Below are 19,071 nucleotides of genomic sequence, written 5' to 3' on the forward strand. Positions count from 1 at the left end.
TTTTTCCAGTAACAGCAACATTCTGTATGAAGGAATTTTGGGATTTGTACTTTGATTTACCAGTTTTTCACATCAGTTCTGAATTTTGTCATTAATTATTAGCCAAGTATATGTTACATGGGGTTCTAACTCTAAATGAGGTATTGAGTGACAAAACTTTGAAGGCCCGAACAACATAGATAATATTTTAATATCCTTTGTTTTTTACTTTCCTTTTCTCAAATTTAGGGAGCAAGCTTCCTTCTGCTATCCCTACTTTGCTAGGTAATATTCAAGGAGAAGAACTGTTGGGTGGTGAATGTGATGGTGGGAGTCCACCAGCTTCTCAGGAAAGTACTAAAGATGATACAAAAGTTGGATTAAATGAAGATCAAGCAATGATGCAAGATTGTTACAGCAAAATTGTGGAGAAACTCTCAACTGCAAATCCAACAATGGTATTGCAGGTAAGTAATTCAAATGTGTGTTGAACTGCAAAATACTTGTTTGTAGGGCTGCTGGAAGTTTGGTACAGCTTTGTTAGGTCATCTCTGTCAAGCTATTTGTGTACAAATATAAGTCTCAATACCATTACTTTTAAAAAGTAATGTAATCTTTATTTTACATAGGTTCAGATGCTAGTGGCTGAGCTGCGCAGAGTTACAGTTCTGTGGGATGAACTTTGGTTGGGGGTTTTATTGCAGCAGCACATGTATGTCCTCAGGAGGATTCAACAACTGGAAGATGAAGTCAAAAGAGTCCAAAATAACAACACTCTACGCAAGTATGTCTATGGATCAAATCAAGTGAAAATTGTTAAAGGTGGTTGTTGGGGAGGCATGCCATCGAAATGATCAAGTGTTGCACTTGAATTTGTACTGTTCTAGCTGCTTCTCTGTAAGTTAGTGGCCTTATTCAGATATATTTTGATGCCACAGCTAGTACTCTGATGAGAGGCAGTGGCAGTCAATGTCTGTGTTTGGATTTCCTCCGTAATAATGTGTTAGAACCTGGTGTGAATTGAGTTGTAGTTTGAGAACGTGTAGTTCTTCATTTCCACGGTGTTCTGTAGAATTCAGCTGAGATGAGGACAAGCATGTGGAAGGGTAAGACCTGTCTGGAGTTTACTGTAAACACAGATAGTTGGAGTAAACAGAACATTGTAATCTGCTTTTTTGCCTTTCAGTGTTCAGAAACAATTTTTTTTGTCTCTTATCTGGATTCTCCTGTGAATGGATTTGTGGAAGAGGAAAGCCTTCATTGGATGCTTGCCTAAGCTTAAAAACACTTTTTAAATTCCACAGTCTAGTCTGAAATAGAATGGGAGAATAGGGCAGTCCTCTTTCCCTTCTTTGGAGTGTGGTACACTCTCATGAAGTGGTAATAAAGAGCTCTTGTAACAAGGGAAATGAGTTTAGGGTGTTTGTACTCCCTGGACTTCTGAAATCTGGGTCTCCAGTGGTGAAAAGCCCCAGTACAAATGTTTCATTTTGAAGTATGATTCAGAGGAGCATTTCATTTTAGTACAGTTGTTCTCAAAGACCTCATTATAGAGATTGGTATTTTGTGATTTCTCTGATGTCTTGTTTGCAGTCTGTTTTAATGCTCTACTTCAGAGGTTACTTGTTTTTATGGTATTAAAAGAGATTTTTTTTAATAGAGAGGAGAAGATAGCAATCATGCGTGAGAAGCATACAGCTCTAATGAAGCCCATTGTATTTGCTTTGGAACATGTCCGGAGCATCACTGCAGCTCCTACAGAAACTCCTCATGAGAAGTGGTTTCAGGATAACTATGGAGGTGCAATCGAAAATGCACTGGAAAAACTTAAGAATCCTTTGAATCCTGCTAAGCCTGGAAGCAGCTGGCTCCCCTTTAAAGAGGTATTACATGCACAGACTAGGGGTTGTCTCACTCTTTGGTGTCCTGTTATTGTCTTCATGTTCCAAAGTTGTGTCCTGAACTAGTCTCCTCTGCAGTCAGCATAGACATGCTCCACACTGAAGCACAGTAACTTTTGTCTCTAACTAGTATCTTGATTATCTGCCATACTGCGCTTCTACCCAAAGGGGTTATTTTAATATCAGCTTAGAGGGCAGAGGGCTTCTGTTTTTTAAATTCTGTTTTTTGTGAATCTATGTAATTTAAGCTTAGTAGCTGCAAATGCTAACAAGCTGATACTCTGGTTATCCTGAGTGATAGCTGTTCTGTGCTGCAACTTTCAATTAGTCAAGCTTTCTCAAAGGTACTTTCACAATTATGTGATTTGATCTTAGTTTTTTATGTGTTGAGGAGGAAGCAAAGCGTCTGTGTTGCCCATGTGGATATCCAGAGGCAGCCTGTTTCTTAAGTAGTTTGGTAGTTTTAAGTTTTCAGTTTTACAGAGTTCGTTCAGCTTTGCAGAGCGAGTAGACATGAAGATATATAAAGAGGAGGTTGCTAGAGGCTGCTGTCTTTGACTACACCTGAAAGATTTATAAATGCAGGAGCAAACCTCTTGTGAGGAGTTTGACTTCTTGTGACTTTGTTGCTTATTACCAGACAGGCTGCATTTGCTTCACAGAGGATATCTCTTGGATTTTGTCAACTTCATTCTAAACTGTAAATGGATTAGTAAGTTGCCAAGGATGAAAAACAATTGAAGAAAATCTCTGTACTTTCTAGAAGAGGAAGACCATTAAGTCATTAATTTTTTAATGCTAGCTTTTAAAGTGAACCTCAACCTAAAACAAAACATTTCCTTGGAATAGGTTATGCTAAGTTTGCAGCAGAGAGCACAGAAACGGGCTAGTTATCTTTTACGGCTCGAAGAAATCAGTCCTTGGTTGGCTGCTATGATGAACACTGAAATAGCGCTTCCTGGAGAAGTATCCACCAGAGACACAGTGACAATTCATAGTGTGGGCAGCACCATCACAATTCTGCCTACCAAAACCAAACCTAAAAAGCTGCTTTTCCTGGGCTCAGATGGGAAGAACTATCCATACTTGTTCAAAGGTAAGCAATTGAGATTTTGTCAAACAAATTAATATCTCTGGTTGCAAACCAGATATACTCAAATTGGAAGGATGCATGTCGTCTTCGTGCATAATATGGACAGAATGTTTCATCCGCTCACTCTCCTCCCTTTATTTCACCTCACTATATGTGTTTAAGGATTTTTGCCTTCCAAAGCTATAAGTCAAGGGAGTTTCAGATATTTTCTATATTCTTAGGATTAGCTGGATGCACTTTACCAGAAGCCTATGAATCTCAGAAGATATCTTTTAAGACTTCATGTCTTTCTCAGTAGGGAAAGACCTGTTCACTACGTTAGTTACTGTTTTGTATACTGCTCACAGAGAGATGCGATAAACTGATTCTGGTAGGTAAATATTAAGTAAACATTAAGATTTAAGCTGAACGACTCATCTTTAATCTGCATAATTTGTAGAGCTATTTGTAGTCAGGAATGAAGTAGGATTTCAGAAAATGCTTTTTGGGCTTTAGGATGGAATCTTATCTAGAAACTGAATTTTAAATTAATTTAACACAGGTTTAGAAGACTTGCACCTGGATGAAAGAATCATGCAATTCCTATCAATTGTGAACACAATGTTTGCTACCATTAACCGTCAAGAGACACCGAGGTTTCACGCACGGCACTACTCTGTGACACCTCTGGGAACAAGATCAGGCTTGATCCAGTGGGTGGATGGAGCTACGCCTTTGTTTGGTCTTTACAAGCGATGGCAACAGCGGGAAGCTGCTTTACAAGCACAAAAGGTAACCGCAATGTAGGGACGACTCAGAAGGGAAACTTTTATTATCATTTGCCTTGCAATTCTAATTAACACAGTTTTAAAATAGACCTTTTTTGTTCACAGTCATGAAGGATGGGTCTGTGCATTTGCATTTCTTGAGATTCTACCAGATGTCAATGAAATTGTGTGTGTATATATATATATTCATGTATGTGTATGTATTTATTACAGTAGCTAACATAAGTATACTTTTCTGGCACAATAATTCAAGAACTGTTTTTGAACAAATAGAGTTAAACTTAGATTTCACATCTCATTCTCGACTCCTTTTCTATTTTCAGTGTAGTCTTTACCACAGTATTTTCAAAACTGACCTTAGTAATTACTGAGTAAAGTTAGGCTAAAACAAAGTGTTTTGACTGTCTTTAGGTTTTCTCAGTTATTGAACTTCAAAACAGCTCTCTGCATTGTAAAGTCATTGTTGAGGAGTTGTTGATTGTATGTTATTCTCATTTAGACTGAATGTGGGAACTTTTCTGTGGTAATGTGAGCTATGATTTGTACACAAGCATTTTTAACCTCTTCTAGGCTCAGGATTCTTATCAGACTCCTCAGAATCCTGGAATCGTGCCTAGACCAAGTGAACTTTACTACAGTAAAATTGGACCTGCTTTAAAAGCAGTTGGGCTTAGTCTTGACGTGTCACGTCGTGACTGGCCCTTGAATGTGATGAGAGCTGTTCTAGAAGAACTGATGGAAGCAACTCCCCCAAATCTCCTAGCTAAGGAGCTCTGGTCATCATGTACTACACCAGATGAATGGTGGAGAGTTACACAGGTAAGTTATAACAAATATATTTTGCCTTTGAAAGATTTTTTTCTAGTGGGATGAAGGGCAGCAAAGGCTTGGGATGTTATCAAGCAATGATGCTCCACAGTTAGATGAGTTAGCACTGCCAAAGTTTCACAGAATGGGAAATGTTGGTAGGAAATAATGTAGTTGTACTATCTGGAATAAAAAATGTGTATATACCTCATTTCTTTACATTACTAAACTAGGATTATTGGTTTAAGAAATGATAGCTCTTGTAAGAATCATCATATAGAAAACAGCTTGGAGTATGGTGGCTTTGATTTGTCTTCTGCTTAAAAATAATGTTATAAGATGGTAGTCAGTCCAATGTGTTGGCAAAGAATTCCCACAAATAATTTTTTTCCTGAAACTTTCTTTAAAGTCTTATGCAAGATCCACTGCAGTTATGTCCATGGTTGGCTACATCATTGGTCTTGGAGACAGACATCTGGATAATGTTCTTATAGATATGACTACAGGAGAAGTTGTCCACATAGATTATAATGTTTGCTTTGAAAAAGGTAATTTAAAAAATGCCTTAAGTTATTCTAATAATAGATTTTTTTTTTTGGCAAGTAAAAGAAACAACTTAAATTTTTATCTTAAAAGGGAAAAGCCTTAGGGTACCAGAGAAGGTTCCATTCCGGATGACGCACAATATTGAAACAGCACTTGGAGTGACAGGAGTAGAGGGGGTTTTCAGGCTTTCTTGTGAACAGGTAAGTTTTGGGAGCTTGTGGAAAACTGAAGACTGTCACTTCCCAAATATAGTCTTAGATGCTTGCTATTAAGCATTCTGCTGTTGATTTATAAGGTCTTGAGATTTAGGTTGGTTTACCTTCCTGTAATATGTAGCCTAGCCAAATATATGCTACCATCAAGTCTAAGTAATTTGGTTAAGGCAAAATTTGAACTATGTAGTAATCTCTTCTACACAGGAAACTAGACTGTTTGTTCACTTATATTTTTTTCAGGTAAAATGTGAATTACTAAATAGCTAAAATTATTAGTAAATTTCCAATCTTTGAGCTTACTGTAAGAATTCTGATGGATTTTTAAGGAAACGGTGTTTTCTTCCCCCCTCCCCTATAGGGAACACTTTATTAAGCTGTAATCCAAAATCTTAGCAAATATATTTTAGGGCTTTTTATTCTAGAGGTGCTTTCACAGAAGAAGGGCTTGCATGTCCCAAAGCAAATGATTTCCAGTGACTTCATTCTTTTTTTGGCCATGCCAAGTGGGTGAGGTGGCTCTTCATGAGGACTGTAGCTAGTCACTTCCAGTTACACACTCATGATGTTTTGCTTACCCTTTTTCTTCAGTACTCTTCTTTTGTAAATGTGACAGGTCATTTTGTTTTTTAAATAAAAAAGTGATAAGCTGTGAACATATAGAGGTAAAGACACTTCTTTCTCAAGTGTCTGTTGTTTGTGTGGAAGGCTAGAATACAAACTTGTTGGTTGTTTTTTTTAGTTACTAGGTGAATGCATCACTTAGTGATGCTTGTACAGAACAGCTGTGTTTGTATATCCTGTGGTGTTCTTCCTGTGTTTGAGGCGTGTGGGGATAATTGATGGATTTCTGTAGCTGCTTAAACACAATGATTGTTTAAAATGCATGATGCAGGTCCTTCATATCATGCGGCGTGGGAGAGAAACTTTGCTTACATTGCTTGAAGCTTTTGTTTATGATCCTCTGGTGGACTGGACAGCAGGGGGTGAGGCAGGATTTGCAGGAGCCGTATACGGTGGTGGTGGCCAGCAGGCTGAAAACAAGCAAAGCAAAAGAGAAATGGAAAGAGATATTACACGTAGTCTCTTCTCTTCAAGAGTGGCTGAGATAAAGGTGAGTTCACTTCAGTCGTTTTCTACTATATAACCAAAGTAACTTGCATACTTTCTTGTCATTTCTTCACATTTGGGGATGGTGGAAGAGGCAGTCGCCTATTAGAAATGCTTCACAAAGTGTAGCTAAGTGGCATTTGTATTTAGGTGGGTGTTTATGTGGAGCTGGAAATTGTTCATTTTCTGTGTGCTTAACTCTAAACCATTCTAATGTTTGGTCTAAGTTAAGGCTGGAGGCCATAAAAATAGGGTCATAGTGTCATCTAAATGTTGTCTGTGAAGCTTTAGGCCTGTAGCATTGGAGAGATAATTCTAGATGAACGCTTTTCTCTTATCTGTTTCAATTAAATCCTGTCCTATAAATCCTGTATTTTGGTTATAGGTTAACTGGTTTAAGAACAGAGATGAAATGCTGGCTGTGCTTCCAAAGTTGGACAGTAGTTTAGAAGAATATCTCCACCTGCAAGAGCAGTTGACAGATATAGAAAAATTGCAAGGAAAGCTACTGGAGGAGATAGAATTTCTTGAAGGTGCAGAAGGAGTGGATCATCCCTCTCACACACTTCAGCACAGGTACAGGGGAACCAGAAATTTTGACAGGAATCTCAGATTAATAGAGTTGGTGGTTTAGTATGTACTTAAGTATACATTTTTCTCAATTCATGAGAGAAATTAATAGCAGAGTAAAAACTATTCTTACAGTATAAGGTCATTCCTTATGCAGAAGAAATATTGAATCAATTTCCCTACTGAATGATCTTAAGTCTTAGGGTTCATACTCCATCAGTATTACCTGCACTATTCCATGTTTCATGTTTAACCCTTATTGCAAGAAACAGAATAGACTGAAAGCCTTCAAATAATATGCAGCTACTGGTTTATAGAACAAAAACCTTTGAATCTGCTTCTAATTCTTAATGTTATTTTACAAGCTTAGTTAAAAATGATAAAGGATTTGAAAACTGCATGGATATATGCACACGTGCATGCAGTCATTATTTTGTAGGAACTCAGTTATTAACAGTGTTTAAGTTTTATGTGATTGAGAATATATTAATTTTCTGGTCAGTGACATAGTGCAGCATTGTTCAATGTAGTTCTGTATTCTCAATTTTTTTTTCTACTATTTTCTTGTAGTATTTACTTGATTCTGTGGTTTCACTAATCCAGGTATTCTGAGCACACACAGTTGCAGACCCAACAAAGGGCTGTCCAGGAGGCGATCCAGGTGAAGCTGAATGAATTTGAGCAGTGGATAACACACTATCAAGCTGCTTTCAGTAATTTAGAAGCAACACAACTTGCAAGTCTCCTTCAAGAAATTAGCACACAAATGGACCTAGGTATAAAATAGTGTGTTTTTAAAATATTTTTTAAAAATTGTTTGAAAATAATTAGAGTTGAATACCAGGATGCTCCGTGAGTATCTTCTACCTTAAAAACAAGGTCCTTTAAAGAACTTCTTTTTAAAATTTATTATATAAAGAGCGACTGAGAGCACTTTAAAGCTTTTCTTCCAAGCTGCCTGAAGGAGCCTTTCCATCTTGCCTTAGCTGTGCATGAGATTCTCTTACATTTAGCATTCTAGTACTTACATTTAGAATACTAGTACTTTTGATCTCAGTGTTGTCTTTACTATAGCTAAAAATAAAGCAAACAGAAGCCTAGATTACATTAATGCTCAATATTTGTCTGCTTCAGAGGTAAGTAAAGCTTATTTTTTTAATTATCTGTCTTAAAAGGTCCTCCGAGTTATGTACCAGCAACAGCATTTCTGCAAAATGCAGGCCAGGCACATCTCATCAGTCAGTGTGAACAATTAGAAGGGGAGGTTGGTGCTCTTCTCCAGCAGAGAAGATCTGTTTTACGTGGTTGCCTCGAACAATTGCACAACTATGCAACAGTGGCTCTTCAGTATCCAAAAGCTGTGTTTCAGAAGCATCGAATAGAGCAGTGGAAAACTTGGATGGAAGAACTCATCTGTAACATGACAATAGAGCGCTGTCAGGATATCTTCAGAAAGTAAGTTGGCAGTGTAATGGGTTGTTTGGAAAACTTAATTTTCAGCTACTTTAGTATTTTTATTTTCTAATTATAATAAATGATTTTTCTAATTAATCTAATTATAAAGCAAAACAAGATTAAGTTGTAATTTTGGGAATCTGGAGAAAAAAATTAAAACATTTTTTTAAAAATACTTTTCTGGAGTTTAATATGTTTACTGTAAAACAAAAACAAAAAAAAAAAAACAAGGAAACATTGTCCTGTAAAGAACAAAATAACAATGTGGCATTAGGGCTGTGATATTCAGGGAGTTTACAAACATTTAGTATTTAAAAATCACATAGCTCAACAAAAGATTATTTTTTCTCCCCTTAAACCAAATTTTCAAGCAATTATGGTTTTTAATTTTTTTTCCTCTAACATGAGGCCATTACTTGGTTTACGGGTTCTAGATTGTATTCAGATGTTTACATTGGAACCTCTTTCTTTCCTGTTCTTTACCTTCTCTTCATTCTTTCCTTTAGAGGACTATTGTTTAGCCTCTATCCTTAAATATTAAGAAATACAGTGCATTCTGTGCCTTTATGAAGGTGTCACTTTGATAGCCATCAACTATTGGGGTATTTAAGATTTGATGTGAAGTAAGTGGTATAGGAACTGTTCAAGTGTGGAGTATTTTTCCTTCCCATGGAGCAGAACACAACATGCTAGAGCTGCAAAAGGAAGACTTTGGTCATTGTACTTTTGCTTTACAGGTATGAAATGCAGTATGCTCCGCAGCCACCTCCAAGTGTGTGCCAGTTCATAACTGCAACAGAAATGACCCTCCAGCGCTATGCAGCAGATATAAATAGCAGACTTATCAGGCAGGTGGAGCGTCTGAAGCAGGAGGCAGTTACTGTACCTGTTTGTGAAGAGCAGCTGAAAGAAATTGAACGTTGCATAAAAGTTTTCCTTCATGAAAACGGAGAGGAGGGCTCACTGAGCTTAGCAAGCGTCATCATCTCTGCTCTTTGTACACTGACGAGGTGAGATACCTCCTGTGAATTTTTTTTGTATGCATTCCTGTTTGAGAACACGTAAAGGGAATGTTTGAAGTTACATGGAGAATGCACGAATACATGGAGAAGGCACATTGTCTAACCAACTACTGTAATCCACCTAGGCGGAATCTGATGATGGAAGGTGCAGCATCTAGTGCTGGAGAGCAGCTGGTTGATCTGACTTCAAGAGATGGAGCCTGGTTTTTGGAAGAGCTCTGCAGCATGAGTGGGAATGTTACTTGCCTTGTGCAGTTGCTGAAGCAGTGTCATCTTGTACCTCAGGACTTAGATATTCCTAACCCAATTGAAGCATCAGAAGCTGTTCATTTAGCTAATGGAGTATACATCTCGCTTCAGGTAATACTTTATGTTAAATCTTCACTCATCCTCAACCTTCTTGGGCTTCATTTAAGTCATTCTTAATAGCTTCTTGCTTAAAACCAGCTGTTTTTATGATAGTACTGTGATTACTTGGGGGGAGCTTTAGTCTTGCTTTTCTCTACTGAGTTGACCAGCCATTTACTCTTATTACCATTTGCATTTTTACTGGTCAGAGGAAAGTTTTAATCTGTGTGGCAAGTTGTAAAAACAAAACAAAAAAAAACTGCTGTCAAGGAATCAGGAACAAGGTGTTAGTAGCAGCTTTGGAGACAAACCAGCTTCATGTCTTGCTTTCATTCTTTTACTCTGGTGGTGGTGGTGGCCCAGAACAGCCTTCACATTGTTTAACCTCTTATTTCTGTTCTGTCCTTCTGCTAAGCCTCACTTATTTTCACCTGAAACATGTAGTTGGAAACAAATTCTGAGAAGCTGTTTTACAGACTCCGTATCTCCAAGATCCACTCCAAGGAGTGAAAATAATTTAATGAGTATTTTTCATCCAGACTTCTGTTGTATCTGAGAGCTCCTTGTTGAGCTCTTGAAATAAGTAGGTGTTTCACTCAATTAAGCAGCCAAAATAATTGTTTTGGTACATCTTGTCTCATTTTGGATACTGAAAGCACTGGTTAGTCCATTCTGTAGCTGCATTTAGGTCTCCTGCTTTATGTCACTGAAGGTACTATTTTGTCTTACCTGCATTGATTTCTGTGGTGTGAGTAGGTCTCTGGCAATAAGTAAATACAAATTATAATCTGGCAAACTTATTTCTTTTCCTTTTCTTGCAGGAATTGAATTCCAACTTCCGGCAGATTATTTTCCCTGAAGCACTTCGATGCTTAATGAAAGGAGAATATACTTTAGAAAGTATGCTTCGTGAATTAGATAACCTTATTGAACAAACAACTGATGGAGTCTCTTTGCAAACATTGGTTGAATCTCTTCAGGCCTACTTAAGAAATGCAGCTATGGGACTAGAGGAGGAAACACACACTCATTACATTGATGTTGCAAGGTAAATCACTTTTTCTTTTAGATATAAGAAAGAGAATGAAGGCTGCAGAATCATATTAGTTTATGTAAATTTGAGTATTTGAAGTATGGACTTTTTGTGCTCCAGAATATCCTTCAGAAAATTACAGTGTCCAAAGCATGCATGTTTCATCTCTGGGTTTGCATGTATATATTTGTGCACATAAATACATATATTTTTACTGTAAAACAAATACAGAGTTATGGTAATGGAAATATTTACATCTGCTTGAGTAGTTTGATAGTTAACTTTTCCAATAGTATATATGGGAATTTTAGTTGAAGTTTTTTTAAAAGATAAAGAATAGCAACTGGCCCATTATTTATGGAAGGAAGCTGTGTAAAGGAAAGCTTGTAACTATGACGTGTCTCTCATCAGGAACTTTGAGTAGCTTTTGTGTAGTGAATCAGTGACTTGGTTTAAAAACAAAAACCAACATAAGAGAATCAGTGCATCTTATAACATGGGGCTGTGCCTTTCTGAGGAAGCGATTGCTGGACAACTGAGCTAATTCCCAAAAGCTTCCTGCTGAATGGAAAAGTCTTGCTGCTTCTCTTGAGTTCCAGTGACTCCATCAGCAGTATAATGATGTGTTTTTCAAAAGTTAATTTTCTTCCTGGTTTACCTGTTGGCAAGCCTGCTCAGCTTGTTAGTTGAGAGTCAAAAGTTATATAAGGGAGGGAGAGAATAAAACCATCCTTTCAGGAATAGCAAGCAGTTAAACTGTCCCAGCCATAACCTGAGTCCTAATCTCCCACTTTTCTAGCCCATACCTCATTATGTAATTCAGTTATATATGTGTGTATTGTAAAAATGAGTACTTGCTTCTAAGGCAGGAATGGTAATATTTGCATCACTTAATATTCATAACATTTTTTTACCATGCTCATAGGAAGTACAATCTATATTCTCTACTTGTATTTCCTAATGGTCCTTTAATACAGTCCTGTCCTACATAATATCCTTAACTGTTCTTATGAGTCCAGCGGTAGAACTCAATATAGAATCATAGAGAGAGGGGGAAGGGGTGGAACCTGTGAGAAATTCACCTTAGTTCCAATCTTCTGTAGCTGTAGGAGCAATCAGTTTAAGAAAATGCTGTTTAATTTTTGTAGACTAAGTAAAAACATGTACTTTATTTATTTAAGAGTACTTCATGCTCAGTATGGTGAGCTGATTCAGCCGAGGAATGGTTCTGTTGATGAAACGCCCAAAATGTCAGCTGGTCAGATGCTTTTGGTAGCCTTTGATGGAATGTTTGCTCAAGTGGAAACTGCATTTGGTTTATTGATTGAAAAGGTATGGATTTGTTCTTCTCAAAGTACTCTTTGAGCTTGGCATATGACAGTTCTATAAAACAAAAAAATAATTTCCTTTATGTTGCTCAGCTAAACAAGATGGAAGTACCTGTTGCTTGGCGTAAGATTGACATAATTAGGGAAGCCCGGAGCACTCAAGTTAACTTCTTTGATGATGACAATAATCGTCAAGTTTTGGAGGAAATCTTCTTTTTGAAGAGACTGCAAACGATTAAAGAATTTTTCAGACTCTGTGGTACCTTTTCTAAAACATTGTCAGGTAAATAAATGTTATAAAATACTCACTGTCACTTTGGCCACTGCTCATCCCATTATTTTCTGAGAATGTAGAAAGATAGACACTATTGTTTTAACTCACCTTTCCAATATGGTAAGTAATCAAAAGTTTTAAATAAATTCCCATAATCTTCCTGTTTTTGTAAGTCTGATAATATTTTTCTAGATGCATCTGAAGCTTAAAACAAAGGTGTTTCCTTTTTATTTTCTTTAAGGAATCAGTTCACTTGATGACCAGAATGCAGTAAACGGACCTGTTCAGATTGTCAATGTGAAAGCCCTTTACAGAAACTCTTGCTTTAGTGAAGACCAAATGGCCAAACCAATCAAAGCTTTTACCGCTGACTTTGTGAGACAGCTTTTAATTGGCCTTCCAAATCAGGCTTTAGGACTGACTTTGTGCAGTTTCATCAGCGCTTTGGGTGTGGATATCATTGCTCAGGTAGAAGCTAAAGACTTTGGAGCAGAAAGCAAAGTTTCTGTGGATGACCTGTGCAAGAAAGCTGTGGAGCACAATATCCAGATTGGCAAGTTCTCACAGCTGGTCATGAACAGAGCAACAGTCCTAGCTAGTTCGTATGATACAGCATGGAAGAAGCATGATCTGGTGCGCAGACTTGAAACCAGTATTTCATCCTGCAAGACCAGTCTTCAGAGAGTGCAGCTGCATATTGCCATGTTCCAAGTAAGACATCGCCTCATGTTTCTTCCAAATTGTGCCTGTGGAAAACGAGCTTTAGTTACTATGTCTAAGCACTACAGGAAATTTATTATTTATTGAGTGAGCATTAGAGTATTTTAGTGATTGTTTTATTGAAAACTGAATGCAAATGTGACAGGGTAAGTTGTTTTTAGAGCAAATATACATTTTTTTTCAGTAACCATCAAATAATTTATTAGAAGAAAATAAGTTACTAATTGGATTTCATACTCCATCAAGGTATAAGTCTAAAGGAGGAGCTTGCTTAAAACAGAGGGTATGCGTTGCTAAATGTCATCCATTAATTTTCCTTTTAAGTTGTAATGTGTTAAATCTCTCCTTGCTCTTCTTTTAATCTCATAGAAAAATATAGCAGTGCTGATCCTGAAAACGTTGTTTGGTGGAGATGCTGTCACGTACCTTGAATTTCACACCAGCATCCAACAGTACTGTAGTATCAGTAATGTTTGTTTTACAGTATTTTGTAGGTTATGGTTAGAAGCTATGCTGAAGTCAGTTACTAAACTATTTTATTGACTGTAAGCAAAATTGTCTATCTTTAATGATTCGTAAGTGAATTATTTCCAGATATTGAAGGGCTTTTCATTTAGATCAAGGAAATGTGAATACATAATTTCTAGTAAATTAGTGAGTGATCAACACTAAAAAGTTCCAAGTCAGTGAAGTGTAGGTTACAATTACTTACAATTTTTAGTACTCAGTAATGTTTTAAACTCTTAAATGTGCTGGTATCACCTTTTGATATCTACTCTTTTAATCCCTACTAATAAGGTGTAACGAAGTACTAGAATTGCTGTTTGTGAAGCGAAGTACATTGTGATGCGTTGTTGACAATCAAGTGTTTGTCTCTTCTCTTATAGTGGCAGCATGAAGATCTTCTTATCAGTCGCCCACAAGCCATTTCTGTTACTCCTCCACCTCGTTCTGCAATTTTAGCCAACATGAAGAAGAAACTTCATACACTCAGCCAGATTGAAGCTTCAATTGCAACAGTTCAGGTATGACTGTTACTGAGGAGGTGGTTGAGCAGCATATTGCAATCTGACTATAACTATCTACTGCAGGATTACCTGCTACCTCCAGATTATCTTTTGCTCTCAGAATTTTTTCTCTTTATTCTGTGTTAAGATTTCTGTGTGCTGTAGCTGGCCTCAGCTTTTCAAACTTTTTATCAATAGTATAGGGTGTTTGTTTAAAATAAGTACCCTTTTAGCTTGTTGAATTCTAATTTTTTATTTAGTCATAAAGATACTGAAATTTGTATCCTAAAGTTGAATCCAGGACTGCTGGGATTTCTCATTTTTAGTTGAGAAACATGACTGATTTGCTTCCAGGCAGATTACTTAGTTTCCGTAACAATCAAATCCAGTTGCAGTGTGCACTGAAAAGAAACCTTTAAACAGCATAAGCTAATATTTGTCATTAATATACCAAATTATATATATGCACTTATGTGTCTGCATATGTTGCAGATGCATAATTTCTTCTAAGGTATAGGCTTTGTGATACATATTGATCTATGTATTTTTTCTTCTCCCCCAATGCAGGAGAAACTAGCAGCACTTGAAGCAAGTATTGAGCAACGTTTGAAATGGGCAGGAGGGGCTAATCCTGCACTTGCACCAGTCTTGCAAGATTTTGATGCCACTATTGCTGAAAGAAGAAACCTTGTCCTGAAAGAAAGTCAGAGAGCAAGTCAGGTACTATATATGTGGGATTGAATTGATAAGTGTTTCACTCTATTTCTTTCTTGAGATAATGGATTTATGTAGATGATTTCTTTTCCTGCTCAGCTTTAAAAGAAAAGGCATAGATAACAACATACTTCTGGGAATCCCACTTAATAACCAATAGCAGTAATCTAAGGGAGAAATGCCACAGGGCTGGATTACCTTGAAATTATACTATTACTGTAACGGAGTGGCTTACTGCTGTATTTAAAATTCTCCCTCATAAGTGTATGGAACAAATGCAGTTTGTGTAATATGCAGTTTAACTGGAATGTCGTCTTTCTCACCCTTGCTTTGATTTTCAGGTTACTTTCCTGTGCAGTAATATCATCCACTTTGAAAGTTTACGTACTAGAACAGCAGAAGCCTTAAATCTTGATGCTGCATTATTTGAACTTCTCAAACGCTGTCAACAAATGTGTTCATTTGCATCACAGTTCAACAGCTCAGTGTCTGAATTGGAGCTTCGTCTGCTTCAGAGAGTGGTGAGTAAAGGCCAAAGCAAAATATGGTTGCGTTACTGACTTGCCATAATCAGAGTTTGCAATTTTTCTTCCTTCTGAATAATGTTATATGTACCTCCTGATGGGTTGTATAGAGTTCATTCTATTAGCTCCTACACACTTGACAATAACACTGATTTATATAATTGAATTTTGTCTCTATGTGGATCTGCAGAACTTTTTTTCTGCTTATTTTTAGGGCACTGGTCTTGAACATCCTATTGGCAGCTCTGAGTGGCTTCACTCAGCCCTCAAGCAGTTGACACAGGAAATAACTACACAGAGAACTGTACAGGCAGAGAGAGAACAGCAAATAGAAACAGTTTGTGAAACTATTCAAAATCTGGTGGATAATATTAAAACTGTGCTCACGGGTCATAATAGGCAACTTGGAGATGTCAAGCATCTACTGAAGGCTATGGCAAAGGTATGCCTGAAATGTTAAACTTACTGCTCAAAACCATGTTGGTATAGGTAAAGAAAAACAATGCCTCTAATGATGTGGTTTTTAAAGTATATAGGAACAGCGAAATGCACTCATGCATATGGAGTCCAGGACTTGAATTTCTAGAGATTAAGCAAATGTTGTAACTTCTAGAGTTAGGTTAATCAAGTTCTGGTTGAATTAAGCCCCTCATTTGACAGTTTAAGGGTTTTCTTTATGTATTTTTTAAAATCTTCCTGGCTTTCCCTCAGTAAAGCATTTAATCATTCCAGTTTATTTTCTTGAAATATAACTACTGAAAATGATCTTTATTTTTAGTCAAATGACAAGTTGAGGAGTTGAAAGGGCTAAAAAATGCTTTTTGTTGATGGGTTTTGCAAATGGAATAAACATTTCACCTTTTTTGCATGTGTTTGTTGCAGGATGAAGAAGCAGCTTTGGCAGATGGTGAAGATGTTCCCTATGAGAATAGTGTTAGGCAGTTCTTGGGCGAATATAAATCATGGCAAGATAATATTCAGACAGTTTTGTTTACATTAGTTCAGGTTATGGGTCAAGTCCGCAATCAGGAACATGTTGAAATGCTGCAAGAAATAACCCCCACCCTGAAAGAGCTAAAAACGCAGAGCCAAAGGTAAGAAAGTTGCCTTTTGTGGGTTGAAGAGCTGGGGCTCTTCAGCCTGGAGAAGAGAAGGCTCCAGGGGGAGCTTACAGTGGCCTTCCAGGGCCAGAAGGGGGCCTACAGGAAAGCGGCGGAGGGGCTTTTTTTAAGGGCACGTAGCTACAGGACAATGGGAAATGGCTTTAAATGGAAGAGGAGAGATTTAGGCTAGATATTAGGAGGAAATTTTTTACTGTGAGGGTAGTGAGACACTGGCACAGGTTGCCCAGCAAGGCTGTGGATGCCCCTCTCCTTGGAAGCATTCATGGCCAGGAGGTGTCCCTGTCTATAGCAGGGGGTTGGAACCAGGTGATCTTAAATGTCCCTTCCAACCCAAACCATTGGAGTACCTAGTTGATGGTTGTTTCAAAATGCAGAAATGTTTTGGCTAAATATGACTTACTGTAACCTTCTTTATGAATTTTCGGTACCTCAAGTAGTTCAATGAATGCTTATAAACTAAATTATTTTTTTCTAGTGTCTACAATAATCTAGTGAGTTTTGCATCACCCTTAGTCACGGATACATCAAATGAATGCTCAAGTCCAACATCAGCTGCTACATACCAGCCAACCTTTGCTGCAGGTAACCTTGAGAAAGTAGAAATATTCAAACAATAAGAATTAATATTAGAGAAGAGATTATAACTTTTTAATAAATTTTGAAGTATAGTCTTTATGAGATTATATAAGCCTATAAATGTTAGTTAGTCAACACAAAGTACTGAATGGCCATCTGACAGTAACCCTGGAGATCTGGATTTGCTCAGCAACAGATCCCATCTATTCTGAGCTTTGTGTAAACTGAACTTTAATTTCTGTTGAAATTACTGTTAAAATTTGTGGTGATTTTGGAGCTAATCCTAAAACCCTACAAATGCATTCATGTTCAAAATGATTTCATAACTTCACAGTTCAAAGCATGAATAAACTTTCTCCTAAGCATGGATTTCTTTCTGTTTAAAAGCTTATTCTGCTCAGAGCATTTGGGCTAAGCACAATTTTCTGACTTCTGTAAAGAGCAGTAACTGCATTTTTAGAACTTCTGTACCAAATGATAAAATTAGTGAGTTTACAAGAGTTCATCAAAATGTGCTTAATTGTAAACATTTTGTAGTAGAATAAAACCTCTTGCTTAATTCTGATTCAAACTCTTGCTTAATAAGTGGAAGAAATCACAAAATAGTAAGACTAAAGAAAGAAGAACTAGTGCAGAGTTCTAAAATACACCTTTAAGGTGCATTTGTTAAGAATGAAGTACAGATAACTGCATTTAGTGCACATTTAGTTCTATTTTTTTTCTTGCATCTAAAACATCTTTTAAATGCTTCAAACACTTGAATTTTCTTTACAGCTGTACGTAGCAATACAGGGCAGAAAACTCAGCCAGAGGTGATGTCACAGAATGCAAGAAAGCTAATTCAGAAAAATCTTGCCACATCAGCAGATACTCCTCCAAGCACAGTCCCAGGAACTGGCAAAAGTGTTGCCTGTAGTCCCAAGAAGACAGCCAGGGACCCTAAAACAGGAAAAGGTAAATACAGTTGCAAACTGGGCTTTAAAGAACAGCAACTGAAAAGCCTCAGTTGGCTTCTGTGCAGGAATACGAAACTGAATTGTTTTGTGCCTTTAGCTGTGCAGGAAAGGAATTCATATGCAGTTAGTGTGTGGAAGCGAGTCAAAGCCAAGTTGGAGGGCCGAGATGTGGATCCCAGCAGGAGAATGTCTGTTGCTGAACAGGTTAGTTGAAAATAGTAAAGTTCAAATACCAGACCTTGCCTTAAACATTTGGTATTAAGCATGAATTTTATATGCATGCTGAGGTATGCCTTAAATACTGAAGTCCTGCTGTGAATGGGGAATCCCTATGGAGAGGTGCTGTTTAAATTCCAAAACAGGTGGAGATATGCTGTTGTCTTGCATTACTGCACTAATTACAAACTCATTTGATTTCTTATATCAGGGTTACATAGACCCATGAATCAGAAAATTGTCTTTCGTACATCAGGAAGCTAACACTTGTTACACAGCTGTTGGTATGCAGTAAGAACATGAAGTTTGTAAAATTGTCTAAAGGACAAAGCTTGTCTACTCACTGGTGTAACACAGCCATACTTTTCTCCTAGGATCTGTCTGTAAATCTGTGAATTTGAGAATTCTGACTATGGTCAGATTAGGGGTTATGAGTGAAGTGATGCTTGATTGCTTTTTCCCCATCCAGTACAAATTCCTGTTTCTTATGTGAACTACAGAAAGCTACATGGATTAAGTTTACAGTGAATACAGTTTCATTTTTGTTTTTTTTAATGAAATTTTGTATTTGCAGGTGAAATTTGAGAGTAAATGCTAAGATTTCTTAAGCACTTCAAAAATCGAGCGTGTTTTAATTACTTGTTTGACCTTTTTAATAGGTTGACTTTGTGATTAAGGAAGCAACTAATCTAGATAACTTGGCTCAGCTGTATGAAGGTTGGACTGCCTGGGTATGAGTAGGGAGAAAGCAGATCGGTCTGGTTCAGCGAGGTCAGACATCCACCAGAA

The 19,071-nt window shown here is 37.2% G+C and overlaps 1 protein-coding gene across 2 annotated transcripts in view; it reads left to right on the forward strand.

Annotated features, from left to right (window-relative positions):
• The window catches only part of SMG1 (SMG1 nonsense mediated mRNA decay associated PI3K related kinase), a 59,325-nt gene extending 40,254 nt beyond the window's left edge, over nucleotides 1–19,071 (forward strand). For both annotated transcript variants that reach the window (XM_031606861.2, XM_031606863.2), the window contains 27 exons: nucleotides 229–446; nucleotides 609–763; nucleotides 1,640–1,862; nucleotides 2,730–2,976; nucleotides 3,515–3,744; nucleotides 4,311–4,559; nucleotides 4,957–5,095; nucleotides 5,184–5,293; nucleotides 6,201–6,419; nucleotides 6,801–6,991; nucleotides 7,589–7,761; nucleotides 8,161–8,440; nucleotides 9,178–9,450; nucleotides 9,588–9,822; nucleotides 10,632–10,858; nucleotides 12,025–12,175; nucleotides 12,265–12,454; nucleotides 12,687–13,156; nucleotides 14,053–14,190; nucleotides 14,740–14,892; nucleotides 15,228–15,407; nucleotides 15,625–15,852; nucleotides 16,293–16,504; nucleotides 17,010–17,116; nucleotides 17,885–18,064; nucleotides 18,164–18,270; nucleotides 18,942–19,071. In XM_031606861.2, the coding sequence (XP_031462721.1) occupies nucleotides 229–446; nucleotides 609–763; nucleotides 1,640–1,862; nucleotides 2,730–2,976; nucleotides 3,515–3,744; nucleotides 4,311–4,559; nucleotides 4,957–5,095; nucleotides 5,184–5,293; nucleotides 6,201–6,419; nucleotides 6,801–6,991; nucleotides 7,589–7,761; nucleotides 8,161–8,440; nucleotides 9,178–9,450; nucleotides 9,588–9,822; nucleotides 10,632–10,858; nucleotides 12,025–12,175; nucleotides 12,265–12,454; nucleotides 12,687–13,156; nucleotides 14,053–14,190; nucleotides 14,740–14,892; nucleotides 15,228–15,407; nucleotides 15,625–15,852; nucleotides 16,293–16,504; nucleotides 17,010–17,116; nucleotides 17,885–18,064; nucleotides 18,164–18,270; nucleotides 18,942–19,019 (5,363 nt within the window). In that variant the 3' untranslated portion in view covers nucleotides 19,020–19,071. The remainder of the gene's footprint in view (nucleotides 1–228; nucleotides 447–608; nucleotides 764–1,639; nucleotides 1,863–2,729; nucleotides 2,977–3,514; nucleotides 3,745–4,310; nucleotides 4,560–4,956; nucleotides 5,096–5,183; nucleotides 5,294–6,200; nucleotides 6,420–6,800; nucleotides 6,992–7,588; nucleotides 7,762–8,160; nucleotides 8,441–9,177; nucleotides 9,451–9,587; nucleotides 9,823–10,631; nucleotides 10,859–12,024; nucleotides 12,176–12,264; nucleotides 12,455–12,686; nucleotides 13,157–14,052; nucleotides 14,191–14,739; nucleotides 14,893–15,227; nucleotides 15,408–15,624; nucleotides 15,853–16,292; nucleotides 16,505–17,009; nucleotides 17,117–17,884; nucleotides 18,065–18,163; nucleotides 18,271–18,941) is intronic.

Source organism: Phasianus colchicus, chromosome 16 (assembly GCF_987193195.1).
Source record: "Phasianus colchicus chromosome 16, bPhaCol1.hap1.1, whole genome shotgun sequence".
In the NCBI taxonomy this organism is placed as follows: Eukaryota; Metazoa; Chordata; class Aves; order Galliformes; family Phasianidae; genus Phasianus; species Phasianus colchicus.